The sequence below is a fragment of the Durio zibethinus genome, chromosome 2, assembly GCF_047325235.1.
Source record: "Durio zibethinus cultivar Kanyao isolate XHJ-2024 chromosome 2, ASM4732523v1, whole genome shotgun sequence".
NCBI lineage: Eukaryota > Viridiplantae > Streptophyta > Magnoliopsida > Malvales > Malvaceae > Durio > Durio zibethinus.
In genome coordinates this window covers 38,326,938-38,341,254 of record NC_143163.1, presented here as the reverse complement: position 1 = coordinate 38,341,254, position 14,317 = coordinate 38,326,938, and the positions used below count along the sequence as shown (strand labels likewise).

Here is a 14,317-nt window from a genome sequence, read left to right as displayed (position 1 = left end):
TTCATCTCAACATTTGATTCATTGTTCGATGTATGATTCTTATGTTCAAAAAATAAGATTCTTTCACGTTGTATTTTTATTTTTTTTTGTATAAAAAATGGTTTAGAGGGGAAGATTATTTGATTTTGATTTCACATTGTATACTGTGATGCCCCCTACATGCAAATTGCTAGGCTTGAAAGTGAAAGTTTATGGCGTATATTAAGATATTTCCAAAATCTAGTAACTAATGATTTTTGTGTTTCTAATTACCTTCTAAGCAAAGATTGCTTAAACTTTAAAGCAATGCAATGCAAGCCAAATTTATCAACATCATTTATAACGTGCTCGTTATGTTATATATTGATAATGAAATTTTTTAACTTTATAAGCGGTGTTTTAACCAAACATCCAAAGAAAAATTTTTAATAATATTATCAAGTTGGCAAGTAGTTCAGTTTGGCTTCTTCCAATGGATTTCCTTTCAATTTCTTATATTATTTTATCATCATTTTGTCATGATCCAGATCAAAAAAGGAAGGCAAAGAGTAGAGCTATAGCTGATCAATTGGCACCTATTTTCCCTGTCTAGATCATGAGCTTTGGCTTGTTATATAATATTGTTATGAATTTAACTCGTGAAAAAACCGAAATTTCTGTTTGATTGATTTTTTTTTTTTGTTATTTATCTCTTGTTTTCAATTTATTTTTTGTTTATAAAACCGAAAATGAATTGCAAAACAGTGTAGCAAACTTTTCGAGTTATCTGTTATGGAGGAATTTAAGTATTACTTATAAAAAAAAAGGTTAATACTCAAACCTGCTGTGATATGAACTTTAAATCTATTCGATACCACTTTTAAGAGTGGCTACATGAACTATTTAAGCTAAAACATAGTTAATTTTTTTTTATTTCCTTGCCAAAATAGAAATCCGTTATTTAATTAAAATATGCTTATCCATTACTTAATTAAGTAGATGCCAGGAAGTTCTTGAACCATGCAACAGAGTCCTTGGGGTATCTTTTGAGGTTGTGATTGTAGTCCACAAAATATAGACCAAATCTTGAAGTGTACCCAAAATTCCATTCCCAGTTATCCAGTAGAGACCATGCAAAATACCCCTTAACATTGCAACCATCTTCCCTGCATGATGTTAGCCACAACAAAATCATGATTCTGGCATTTACACACCTCAACAAATATTCACCTAAAATTCTAAGTTATATGTACGTAAGGGCATCGTTAATCACGTACTCAATAGCAGCTAGCAGGTTAGTTAAGTAATCAGTATGATATTTGATTCTTTTCTCATCCTTCAGAGCTTCTTCAATGGGAATAAGTTGGTCATTCGGGTCATCCATGCCTGTATTAACAGCACAAAAAGTGGGGCAATTATCTCTTCTATGTAAAGGAAATGTAAGAGTTAAAAGTTTTTTATAGCTGAATAACAATGGAAGAAGTCAACTTTATGGTTACATTAACATCCTATGAACTTCCCTTTGGATTTAAAAATATTACCATTTTCTGTGATAATAACCAGAGGATTTCCATACTTCTTCTTGATGTATTGCATTACGCTTCTCATACCACGGGGTACAATGTATAACCACATAGAATTTGCCTGCAATTTGACATAAGTTCAAAAGCAAGATAATTAGTTAGAAAAATGTGAAAAGAATGACATCAGATTTAATTTCTATTTGATATCATATTGTGAAATTAATGGCAAATGAAACATTAGATTAAGTTAATAAGAAGAATATCTGTCAGAATCAGTTGTTTGGAAACAATCGACAAAAGTTTGGGCTTGTATACCCTATCTCCTATAGGATTCCCATCTTTGATAGCTGCATACATTAAGAACAAAGCAGTATCTTCAGTGAGTGGCTAGCATAGCAGCAAAACACTAACTATGATCAGTTTGAATGAATGAACTTAATATGTCTGTATCTTTATTCTTGTAATTTTCTATGAAATAGATTCCAGATCAGAAAACAAGATTAAGAAAGAAAAACAAGGAATTTATGTAGAAGGAATGTAGTTTACTTACGCAGAGTGTAGGCATCAGCGTCCGCTACACAGTCGTTAAGTAAATCAAAAATTGAATTTGTTTTCTTTTGCCTTGCATAATATGTAGTGTAATGGTTTATGCCAACAAAATCCAATGATCCCTTAAGAAGAGCTGACTCAGATTCAGTAAAACTGGGTAGCCGACTTCCTACTCTACTTCGCATTGAGCTTGGATAATCTCCAAAGATCAATGGGTCAAGAAACCTGCAGTAATTATAGTGTAACATCACGCCAGTAAAAGATAACTTGGTAACTACATGAAGAAAACCTGATAGAATTTGCAAGCCTAATTATCTGAAGTATAACAAAATGAAACCGAAGTCGCAATAACCAATAGCTGTCAATTCTCCTATAGAAAATTCAGTGGATTCTGACCCTAATTTAATATGGTCAAAGAATGAAGATGATTGCAGTTACCAGCCAAGCTGAAAATCTTGGGCCCTTTGAGCTGCTTCAATATTTTCTGTTGCATTCGTTTCTGGTTCGTACCACTTAACATCTAATGTTATCCCAATTGATCCATTTTGTTTATCCTGCATAGACAGAATTGATCTTAGATTGTAGCTCATTTTGTAGATAACGTGAATTACTGATGTTGCCTGCATAGACATGCTCCAAAGTGAACCAAACTGTTATGTCATCTTTCAAGTTCAAACTTAAAAAACTATTTACTTTGTTTCTTATTCTAATTTGACAAAGCTAATCTGAAAGTATCCCAATTTCCACCTTGTACTTTTTCCTGTAAACATCTGCAACTGTTGCATGAGAAAGGAGAACATTGTGGGCAACTATGTAGGGCTCAGTTGTAGAGTTTCCAGCCTGGCACAAGATGGATGAGCAGCGGCCTGGTGCTTCGAATCCTGAATAATAGCCTTGTATGGCAAAATTATGAGGTTCATTAAATGTGATCCAGTGCTTCACCCTGTCACCAAATTTGTCAAAGCATGTCTCAGCATAGATTGCAAAGTCCTCTCTGCAAATGACCAAAGTCATGTTTATTGCTCATAAAATGAAAGACCAGAATACAAAGATAAATAATTCTCAACGATCACGCCAGGTGTAAGAACATTCTTTACATAATTTGGGGATCAAGCCATCCAGTGTACTTGTCCTCCAATGCTTGAGGGAGATCCCAGTGATAAAGGGTTACATAAGGTTCAATTCCTGCATCACAACACAATTGACAATGCTTATTTATTTTCTTTGGTTGATGGTCATATATCAGATTCTTTTTTCAGGGGGAGGTTTGGGAGGCTGACCTTTGGTATGTTTAGAAATATGATGATGACTATAAAAACAATACCTTTAGCCAGTAGAGCATTGATGAGATTATTGTAATAATCAACACCTGCCTGATTGATTTCTCCCGTACCATCTGTTCCAAGGAAAATTGTTAGAATTTTCACAATTTTATCTTTTACAGAATAGAGCTTGACCACAAGTAAAATTGACGACCAGCTTTCTCAAATACCAATGACCAGTGGTACAGGAGTCGGCTTCAGGCTGAAGGTTTCGAGTTGCAACCCCAATTGCAATCCAAAAGATTAAAAAGAAAAGATAAATGCAAACTTACTAGGGAATATCCGAGACCAAGCTATTGAAAACCTATAAGCATCCATCCCCATGTCCTTCATAAGTTGTACATCTCCCTGTTTTAAGAAAACAAAACCACAAAATGATTGGAAAGGAATATTTGATGAGCGAATTGCAGATGTTGTTTGCTTCAATGGCCGTATAATACAAATCATCAATTGGGTAGGCTTACAACATAGCGGTGGTACTGATCCACAGCAACATCAGCATTACTGCCATCAATTATTAACCCTGTAAATAATATAAGTCAAGTGGTTAATTGGCCTGACAATCTTGTTCTTTCACGGACTTCATTGGCAGATACATCAGACTGTAAACAATCTGGTTTCTCCTTAGTTCCTAATTATCTCAAACTTTCTTAGAATTCAAGATTCTTCATGAAACTACAGGTTTGTCCGTATAGCATTGTTTGAATGTGGAATATTGATATTTTGGCAGTGTAAATAGTACTTGTCTTACTGGAATTTGACATTGCAACTTGGATTTGAATCATGTAAGCAGAACTGATATCAGGGTATATAGTCCAACTCTAACATGGATATAAACGCCATTGGAACTTGTTAGAATCACAAAATTCGGAATGATTTCTTTCAATCGCATAGCGGAAATAAGAATGTTGAATATTTCAAGAGAAGTCAATTGTGTTTTCATAGGGCTAGAATATACATAAAACACATTAATTGAGCAAACCCTTTCATGAAAACAATAAGGTAAGGTGCAAAAGAAAATATTAAGAATATAGTTATTATGTAATTATTTATTGTAAATAAATGATAAATGTATTGCCTGTAGAGTGTGAAAATGTGTCCCAAATAGATGGTCCCCTTCCATCCTCCTTCACTGCTCCCTCATACTGGAAAAGAAAAACAAACAAAATTAATAAACCAAAGTCATTATGTTTCAGCCAGTAAGTTAAAGCAAGTAAAGCTGTCATATATAATTGTCATTCTTCGTGTTTGACTTTTGCACAGAACAGCAAGCAATTTCCATAAATGGGTATAATTGCAAAGGAGAATCTTGCTTTGCGGCCATTTTATCCTATTTGTTCGCATAACAAATAATTGACTTGACCATCTGCAGACAATTTTTTCCAAGTTTTCATATTTCATTGTTGGAAAAATGATGGCAGCTCGACATAAAGAACGATATGTTGAATTTTATACTGTTTCAACTTTCAATTGTTTTTTTTCCTTTTCAGGTTCAAATCAGACTACTTTTAAAAATAAAGACCTATTATCACATGAATACCGAAACATGCAGTGTGAACTGTGAAACCATTAATGAACATTTGATTCATAGCCGTGTTCATTGGATTCCAGGGAAAACTTGCAATGGTTTTTTTTTAATGTGAATTATGTTATGAATAATAACTCAAATCTCATAATAAATTAGTTTGAAATTGATTAAATATTATTTGATAAATAAAAAAACTTTTCTAAAAAAAAAAAATTTTTAACAGTTAAATTTGTATATTTATAAATAGATAAAATTTTTATAGATTTAAGTATAAGAAAAAGATATAAAAGAGTTATAAAATTTTATGGATAGATATTTTATAAGATTATTGAAGAATGTTTGTGAGTGAATTAGAGGATGAAAATGTTTGTGAGTGACCTAGAGGAGATTGAGAAGGTTCATATAAATATGACATAGATACATATAAGTATATGTTTATTTAGGTTGAGAATATTTTATAAAATTAGAAGAGATTAAGAAGGTTTATGGGTATTAATTATGAGTGCTTGATATAAATTATGTATTTGTAATTCTTTACAATTAGTAAAATTTTTTTTATTCATGAATGTAAATCAATTGAACCGAATTACATTAAATTATTATATCTTATGTAATTACTTAATTATTTAATTTCACTTTCGATGATGTAATTAGATTGAGTTTTTTTTCTTAAAAAATTACTTAATTAGAAAAAACTAACGAGACTCAAATCACATGAAAAGTTTGCCTTGAAAAAGGGTAATAAATTGAAAAAAAAAAAAAAAAAACCAACCTGGAATGCAGCAGAGGCAGTTCCAAAAACAAAGCCCTTTGGAAAACTGGCTCTATTAATCTCTGACAATGCTGCATGACTTCCAAGAACCACCAATGCTATAGCCAAAGCAATGCCTTTCCCCAGATGCATGTTTTCAAAGTCCTTTAAGTTATGTAAGAATAATTAAGTTACATAACTTTCTGTTCATCTAGAGAATTGTTTAATTTCCTCTTTGCTTTTATTCTGGTTTTGTGTCTATATAAGTACATTGCTTTTTTCTTGTTCTAGTAAGTTTTTTTTTTTTTTTTGGTTTTGTAGTGTTTGTTTTACCCATCCGATTTGCCGACCATGTTAATTCCTTGTTGCCAATAGATGCAACAAGGGTAATAGCTAGGGATCCTCTCCCTTCCCTGTCTTTGAATTGTGAAGACAAAAAATGGGTTGGCTTCATTTTTAGACCCATTACATCCTCTGTCACCTTGATGATTATTACAAAGAAAAGGTATGGTTTACAGACATTGCTTTGAATCCAAAGTATCTGGACTCGTGGAGGGTCTATAATTCTTTTCTTTTTTAATGGTTGAATTATACAGCTAAAGATAATCTTTTCCTATCTCGCAATAATAATCACAAAACCAAGAAGTAATACTCTTTCATTCTCGATGCAGGTGGCAGTTGATGCTTGTTTGTTCCTTTTACATTTGCAGGTTGAAAACAAAATAAAATGTGGCAATCGGAAACAGCTTTAGTCTTTGAAGGTTGAAATAAGATTAGCTATAGGTCTGAAGGCCCAATTTTCCCCAAAATCAAAGGTCCATATGTTAAAATAAGAAAATCCTTAAACCCCAAAATTTGTAGTAACCCCTTTCTTTTTTTTTTTTTTTTGTATGTGTGTTGAGACAGAAAAAGAAAGAAAAAATTAGTGTATAATCATCTCTTATTGTTGCTGTAGCTTTTCTCTTATATAGTTTTGAACTGAATAAATTAATGGGGTTGTGTTTTAGTACATTATTTAAATAACCTAAAATGAACTAAGCAGTATCTGTTGCATAGTAGTTTTGAGGCATTTGACGTCCTTATGTACATTTCATTTCATATTACCTATTTACAGCAGTCTTTTGTTTATGTTTTTTATCCTAGAGTAGTATGTCTTATGACTTGAATCAACCAACACTATATCTTCAATGCCTTTCTTTTTGCTGCTTGAATAGGTTGTAGATGCCAAAAACCTATATTTTCAGCTAAACAGGCATCGTGACTCCTCATTTCCTGAAGCATTTCTTCAAATAGCATTTGCGGTGGTTTTAATCTCGTCTTACGTATAACATCCAATGGCAACAACCTCTGCAGCCTTTTAATAGTGGCTAGACCACGCTTTCATTTATTATTTGATATTTGCCGGGTTATTTACCAAGAAAAAGTTTTATGGGTTCAGCAATTATATCTGCTAAAAGTTTTGTTGTCTCTTCTAGGTTCTTAACAAGGTTTATTTGGTGTCTCCTGAGAGGTCTGAAGATGCTCTAGAAGAGCTGAAGAATGAGATACATAGCAAAAACTCCCTTGCCAATATCATTCGTTCTGTTCGGTGTCAAGTAGACTTGTCTCAGATACTGAACCGGCAAGCATATGACACTACAGTTAGTCTTACAAAACTCAAGTCATCATAGTATACATATTCTTAAAGAATGCTATCCTCTATTTTAACTGATATATTACTTTTTTTGTTCCTCCTTGGGTTTTAGCATGCCACTCATTTAGAAGCACTCTTAGAAGAAAGCAAATCTATATCTTCCAGAGATCTTCATGATAGTGGTGTGGGGACATTATGCATTAATCAGACACAAGCTGTTGATCTTCATAAGGTAGTTCCTTGACACAGTTTACTAGATTCATTCTCTTCCAAGTTGATGTAATCTGCTCCTACCTACGTCTACTTTTACAGTTCCTGAGAAGTCTGGTACATTTGTCACAATGATGCTGGCACTTGACAGAGGGCTTATATAAGCCATGTTTCATGCTTACAAACACGATGCTTCATATGTTAGGCAGACAGCTTAGACAAGCGTATAGCTGAATTCATTTATAATTTTCTTTTAGATCCGTTTATGGATTAAGGAGATTCTTTGGGATAAGAAGCATGGAATGGATGTCTATCGCTGCAAAGGGGTTTTAAGTGTTCAAAACTCCGATCATCTACATACTTTGCAGGTGATATTGATTATTGCATGCCATTGATTTCTTCATCATGAGTAGTTTGCTTTTGGTACTGTCAGTTTCTTTTACAAACCATTAGTTGTTGAGCATTTTACAGGCTGTAAGAAAGATATATGAGATTGTTCCGGCTCGCCAATGGAGAAAGAAGAAAAAACAGATGAACAGGATAGTGTTTATTTGTCACATACTCTACCAACACTGAACTCCTCTAGCTGAAATTGTTCCTCGAAAGGCTTATTTATTTACTAAACCATTAATCGGTTTTGCAGCTCATAATCTGGATGAAAATATTCTCAGTGATTCCTTTCGAGGTTGTATATGATAATGTAATCGAGGTTGATAGATCTATCTCTAAAGATAATATCATTATAGTTAATTCCTTGAACAGTGTCAAGAGTTATCGATACGAGTTATGGTGTTTGGCTTGTGCTGCGGGGATAAGGTACCGTGTGTTATATTGTGATGTTGGAGAAGTGCAGTGTAGAAAATGGAATGAAGAACGTAGGGAGAAGGGAGAGGCTGCGCATAAGGATGGCATTTTTGAAGATTTAGTTAGAAGGTTTGAGAAACCAGATAGAAGAAATCGTTGGGATTCGCCATTGTTGCAGTTGTGGCCTCATAATAATGGAGTAGATAAATCTTCTGTTGCCATTGCAGATACGGTTTCTTATTTGACGAAAAGAGTGGACTCAAAATCACGCGATGTTGAAATCCTACAGCCAACCATTGCTACACAAAATACTTGGTTTTCAGAGGCCAATTCTTTGTATGAATTGGACAGAGCTACACAGGAGGTGATCAATGCTGTTGTAGAAGCACAATCCCAGGCCATTGGAGGACCTCTTGCCAGTATTTCTATTGGCCAAGGTTTACCATGCATCGATATTTCCAGATCAGTTGGGTTGCCAGAGCTACGTAGACTACGACGTACCTTCATCAAGTTAACGGGGCAAACAAGTTTGAGTGGGCGACCTCCACCTTCCGATGCAGAAAGTGCAAAAAGGATGTTTGTAGACTGTCTGAATAGAGAATTGGGAACTATTGCTTGAAAGAGGGGTAATATGCTAGGATTTTTTACCTTTGATCATTGATGCAAAGTTTACTAATGTATTTTCTACTCTTATTTTCTCAGAAGAACCATCTCTCAGACTTGGCATTGAGAGTCATGACGAGAACAATTTACTTTTACAGGATCAATTAATGTGCTTGGTGTCAATTGTTTCGAAGGAAGATTATGTGTCCAATTAGTTAGCAAAACAGCAATAATGTACTCTGTTTTAAGAATGTGGGGTCCAGCCCCATTCTTTCACTTTTTCACCGATTAAAAGGCCCAAAGCCTTTTGACTTAATGTGATAAAATAGAGCCCTACGTAATAAATGGTGGAGAGCAGTTTTAGTGTTAAAAAGTAAGTGGTACGGTGCCGACAACTCGGAGAAGCAAAAAAATAATAAGAAAAAATAGAGAGAAAATGAAGAAAAAAGAATCAATTGAATAAAAGTCGATCTATAATTTAATTAAATTAAAATTTTATCAATAGATTCAAGATTTAGTATTTTATATTTTAAATGTAGAGATCGAATTTAAAATTTTTTTAAAATAAATTTAAAGTATATTTGTTAAGTCATTTATTTAGTGAAATTTTTTTAATTATCTCTTTAGTTATTGATTAACTATAATTTTAGTTAGAATAAAATTTTATATATCTATTATTTGATAGTAGATATTTTTTTTATGATTCATGATTTTTTTTCTTTACACTTAAGGGTTTTTCACTTAAATTTTAGTGTATTTTATTTTTCTTACATTTTGGATTATTAATTATTATCTATTGCTATAAGTTTATTACAATATATTATTTTTGTATTGTTGTGTTTGTCACTTCAAACCCAATAAGTGATATTAGAGCGAGTGTTATTTTAAAACATCAATACAAAAGTAACCTAATACAGAAATAAATTTTGTTGAAATCATGAAACGTTATACAAATTTCATGATAAAATTAATAGCATCAAATTATTCAATTTGAAAGCTTATGATAGAAGATCATCTATACTGCATAGATTTGTATAAGTCAGTATTGGGTGATTCAACTAAACTAACAGATGTGAAAGATGAAAGCTAGAAGAAGTTAAGTAGAAGACACAGGCCACAATAAAAAATGGGTTAATATCACATATTCTATCATATAGTACACGAGACAGATGTGCACACTATTTAAAAAAAACTAACAGTATTATATGAGAGAAAAATAAGCATGAATAAAGTTATATTTGTTAAAAAGTTTACAACTTTATAGTACAAGAATGGACGATCGATTACAAAACATTCGAGTGATTTTCAAGATATATTTAATCGGATGACTACTATAGAGCTTAAAATGGATGATGAAATGAAGACATTATTTCTTTTGGGCTTATTGTCAGATAGTTAGAATACTCTAGTTGTGATTATTTTTAATTCAGTTTTTGATTATATGATGACATTGGAGATGATAGATAATAGTATGCTTAATAGAGAAGCAAGACGAAAAGATTTAAATCTTAAGAATCAAACTTTTGTCACAGAGAATAGGGTTAGAAACAATGACAGAAGTCATAACTTAAAAAATTGTAATAAGTCTAAACATAGATCCAAATTCAAAGATAAAATGAAGTACTTTCATTATGGTAAAGCAGGTCATATAAAATGATATTGTAAAATCTTGAAGCAAGAGCAAAAATATGAGAAAGACAAGAGTTCAGATGATGACAATATTGTAGCAATGAATTTAGATAATAATTCAGTTACTTTAATTTGTACACATAGTCACTACAATCATGTTAGTGATCCTAATATTGAATTGATAGTTAACACAAGAGTGGTATATCATTATGTTTCTAAAATAGAGTTGTTTACAACTTATAAAGCAGAAGACTTTGATTACACTAAAATGGGAAACAAAAGTATCATAAATTGTTGGATTAGTGATATTGTTGTGCAAACTATTATGGATTGCATGTTGACTTTAAGGGATGTTAGATACATTCTAGCTATGATAATGAACTTGCTTGCTATTAATGTCTTTGATAAGGAAGGATATGAAAGTTGACAAAAAAATGAGTAGTGAAAGCTTCTTAAAAAATCTTTAATACTTGCAAAAGGAAAACTATGTTGCACAATGTATAAGACATGGATGCAATTGAATATAGCCAGTTAAATGCCATTACAGATAATATTTTAGCAAATATGTAGCACAAGAAGCTAGCACACATGAGCGAAAAGAGATTACAAATTTTGAAAAGGCAATCTTTCATTACCTTGACCAAAAGTATGTCATTGATTCATGTAATCATTGTTTGTTTGACAAGTATCGTAAAGTTTCTTTTCGTAAGCATTCTTAGAGAAAAAAATATTGAAATTGATTCATTCTATTGTATATGGTCCTATTAAGGTTAAGTCATTAGGTGGTAGTAGGTATTTTATTATTTTTATTGATGATATTTCATGTAAAACTTAGGTGTATATGTTGAAAAGTAAAAATTAGGCATTGTAATTTTTTCAAAAATTTTATGCTATAGTGAAAAGGATGACAGGGTTACCTTTAAAATATATTCGGACTGATAATGGTAGAGAATATAAATTTAAAAACTTTGAAAAATATTGTTCAAAGCATGGGATCAGGCACAAGATGATAAAACTTGGAATACCGCAACATAATAATATAGTTGAAAAGATGAACCTACACCATTATAAAAAAATCAAATGTATGTTGAGGATTTTAAAATTATCAAAGCTATTTTATGGTGAAACAGTCAACATAGTCTTTTATTTGCTGAACAGATCACCATCAGTTCTTTTGGGTTTTGACATTCCAAAAAGAGTATGGACAAAAATATATATTTTATATTCGGTGTAAAACATTAATGCATGTGCCAAAATAGTAAATGTCAAAAGTTGATAGTAAAGTTACACAGTGTATATTTATAAGATTTTATGATGAGTAGTTTAGCTATTGGGTATGGGATCCAGTAAAGAGAAAGACAGTAAGAAGCAGATATATGGTCTTTCTTGAAAAAAAAATTATAGCAAACTTTAAAAAAATGAAAAGACTATATAAGTTATTATTGAGTGTGATGTTTTAACATAAATATAGGTTCTTTCAAAAATAGCCATAAATAGTAAAAATAAGCAAAAGATAAAACTTGAGGATATGAATGAGCCAACCATAATTAATGATAAGCTAGCTATAATCACTTTTGAATAGGAAGAGCAATTTTTTTTATCTGAGAGTAAGGTGAGTAGTCGTTTCCACCAAATAATGTTGAGTAGGGAGAGCTACCTTCAATATTAAGTAACGTAGAGTTTCAGCCTAAGAAATCTACTGAAGAACACAGGCTATCTATTAAGTATCCAAGTTTAAATTTTATTTTAGTTACCAATAAAAGGGAGCCAGAAGGCTTTCAAGATGTATAGATTATTTTAGATAGAAAGTACTGATTAAAAGTAATTAAAAAAGAGATAAAGTCATTACAAAAATATGATATATATGATTTTGTTAAACTTTCGAAAAGAAAAAGGCCATTAAAGAATAAATAGGTATTCAAGTTGAAAAAAGACAATGACAAACTACTAAGGTACAAAGTTTAATTGACGATGAAAAATTTTTCTCAAAAACCTGACATCGATTTTGATGAGATATTCTCTCTAGTTGTGAAGATAAGTTTCATTCAAGTGGTAATGAAATGAGCAACTAGTTTGAATTTTGAGCTTGAGCAACTTAATGTTAATACTGTATTCTTGTATGGTGACTTATAGAAGACATTTATATGGATCAATCTAAAGGTTTTAAAGTGAAAGAAAAAGAGTACTTAGTTTACAAACTGAAAAAAAATTTGTATGACTTAAAACAAGCTTCGTGATAATGGTACAAATTATTTGATTTTTTTATGGTAAGCTATCGCTATAAAAGAACGGTAATAGATTCTTATGTGTATGTCAAAAAAAATTGTTATGGTAATTTTATTATTCTCTTATTATATATTAATGATATGTTGATTATAAGACAAGATGCCGGTATAGTATGCAAGTTGAAAGAACAATTATCTAATTCTTTTGACATGAAAGATTTAGTCCAATAAAGTAAATTCTCAGTATAGATATTATGCAGGATAAGAGAGCTAAAAACTGTAGTTATCACATGAAAAATATGTTGAATGAGTGCTTAGTAGATTCAACATGTAACATGCTAAATTGGTTAGCAACACACTTACTAACTATTTTTATCTGAGTAAAAAACTAGTCCGGTGACTAAGGAATAGTAACTAACTATGTCTAGTATTCTTTTTTCTTTTGCAATCAGTTATTTGATATATCTTATAATTTGTACATGGCCTAACATTGCTTATGTAGTTAGTGTAATGAGTATATTTCTTTTTAATACGAAAAATATTCATTGAAAAACAGTGAAATGAATTTTCAAATATTTAAAGGGTACTTCAAAGATGTACTTAAGTTATAAAACTAAAAAATCAATTCTAGAAGGATTTACTGATGCTAACATGACAAGTGATCTTAATAATAGGAAATCTACTTCAAGATATTTATTCATTTTTATAGGATAAGCGGTGTCTTGGTATTCTAACTTACAAAAATGTGTTACTTTATCAATTATAGAGGTTGAGTATATTGTAGCAATTGAAACAAGTAATGAAATACTTTGAATGAAACATTTTTTTTTAATTAAGATTGAATCAAAAAGAATATGTAATATTTTATGATAGCCACAATGCTTTAAATTTGAGTAAAAATGTCATGTATCATGCTAAAACAAAACACATTAATGTTAAATATTATTGGCTACATTCGGTGATTGAAGAATAGTAAATGCTGTTCAAAAAAGTTCATATTGATGAAAATATAACAGATATGTTGACTAAGACACTTATTAGAAAAAAGTTTGAGCTTTACAATAACTTGGCCGAAATGGGTTCTTTGGCCAATATAAGATCCAAATGAAACCGCTATGGTGATGAATCTTCTTCTAGTAGGATTGAAGGTGGAGATTGTTAGGAATGTGGGATTCAACCCCATTCCATCATTTTTTTCACCAATTAAAAAGCCCAAAGACTTTTGACTTAATGCAAAAAATTATTACCCTACGTAATAAATAGTAAGGATCGATTTTGGCATGAAAAAGTAAGTGGTGTGGCATCGAAAACTGAGAGAAAAAAAAAAAGAAAAGCCAAAATAGATAGAGAAAAAAGGAAGAAAAGAGAGTTTATTTAATAGAAGTCGATCTATGATCTGATTGAGCTAAAATTTTGTTAGCAGGTTCAAGATTCAATGTTTTACATTCTAAACGATGAACATTGGTTTTAAAGCTCTTTATGAACAAATCTATGGTATATTTGTTGAGTTACTTATTTGATGAAATTTCTTTAATTATTTCTTTAATTATTGATTTATTCTAGTTTTAGTTAAAAAAATATT

General features: G+C 31.3%; 2 protein-coding genes and 1 pseudogene across 2 annotated transcripts; 2 read left to right on the top strand and 1 right to left on the bottom strand.

Annotated features, from left to right (window-relative positions):
- Window positions 1–805: 805 nt before the first annotated feature.
- LOC111318271 (beta-glucosidase 40-like) lies at window positions 806–3,700 on the bottom strand. Its single transcript, XM_089755991.1, has 10 exons — window positions 3,625–3,700; window positions 3,355–3,426; window positions 3,128–3,215; window positions 2,778–3,024; window positions 2,469–2,584; window positions 2,032–2,255; window positions 1,797–1,828; window positions 1,500–1,602; window positions 1,236–1,344; window positions 806–1,124 (listed from the first exon to the last, which is right to left on the bottom strand). The coding sequence occupies exons 1-10, from the start codon at window positions 3,683–3,685 to the stop codon at window positions 950–952; spliced, it is 1,227 nt and encodes a 408-aa protein (XP_089612117.1). The 5' UTR covers window positions 3,686–3,700; the 3' UTR covers window positions 806–949.
- A 2,082-nt stretch (window positions 3,701–5,782) lies between these two features.
- LOC111317746 (uncharacterized) lies at window positions 5,783–8,235 on the top strand. Its single transcript, XM_089754631.1, has 10 exons — window positions 5,783–5,807; window positions 5,953–6,017; window positions 6,228–6,341; window positions 6,674–6,778; window positions 6,846–6,935; window positions 7,107–7,271; window positions 7,377–7,496; window positions 7,732–7,842; window positions 7,946–8,027; window positions 8,118–8,235. The coding sequence occupies exons 1-10, from the start codon at window positions 5,783–5,785 to the stop codon at window positions 8,168–8,170; spliced, it is 930 nt and encodes a 309-aa protein (XP_089610757.1). The 3' UTR covers window positions 8,171–8,235.
- A 25-nt stretch (window positions 8,236–8,260) lies between these two features.
- Window positions 8,261–9,096, top strand: LOC111317745 (protein KTI12 homolog pseudogene; annotated as a pseudogene).
- The last annotated feature ends 5,221 nt before the right edge of the window (window positions 9,097–14,317 follow it).

What these genes read in the sequence shown, in the direction of transcription:
- LOC111318271 (XM_089755991.1), bottom strand. Translation starts at nt 3,685, where the DNA reads ATGAAGGACATGGGGATGGATGCTTATAGGTTTTCAATAGCTTGGTCT. An exon ending in CAATGCTCTACTGGCTAAAG is followed by an intron (nt 3,216 to 3,354) that starts GTATTGTTTTTA and finishes GTTGTGATGCAG; the next exon opens with GAATTGAACCTTATGTAACC. An exon ending in CGCTGATGCCTACACTCTGC is followed by an intron (nt 1,829 to 2,031) that starts GTAAGTAAACTA and finishes TAATGTATGCAG; the next exon opens with CTATCAAAGATGGGAATCCT.
- LOC111317746 (XM_089754631.1), top strand. Translation starts at nt 5,783, where the DNA reads ATGTTTTCAAAGTCCTTTAAGTTAT. An exon ending in TGTTCCTTTTACATTTGCAG is followed by an intron (nt 6,342 to 6,673) that starts GTTGAAAACAAA and finishes TGAACTAAGCAG; the next exon opens with TATCTGTTGCATAGTAGTTT. An exon ending in ATCATCTACATACTTTGCAG is followed by an intron (nt 7,843 to 7,945) that starts GTGATATTGATT and finishes AGCATTTTACAG; the next exon opens with GCTGTAAGAAAGATATATGA.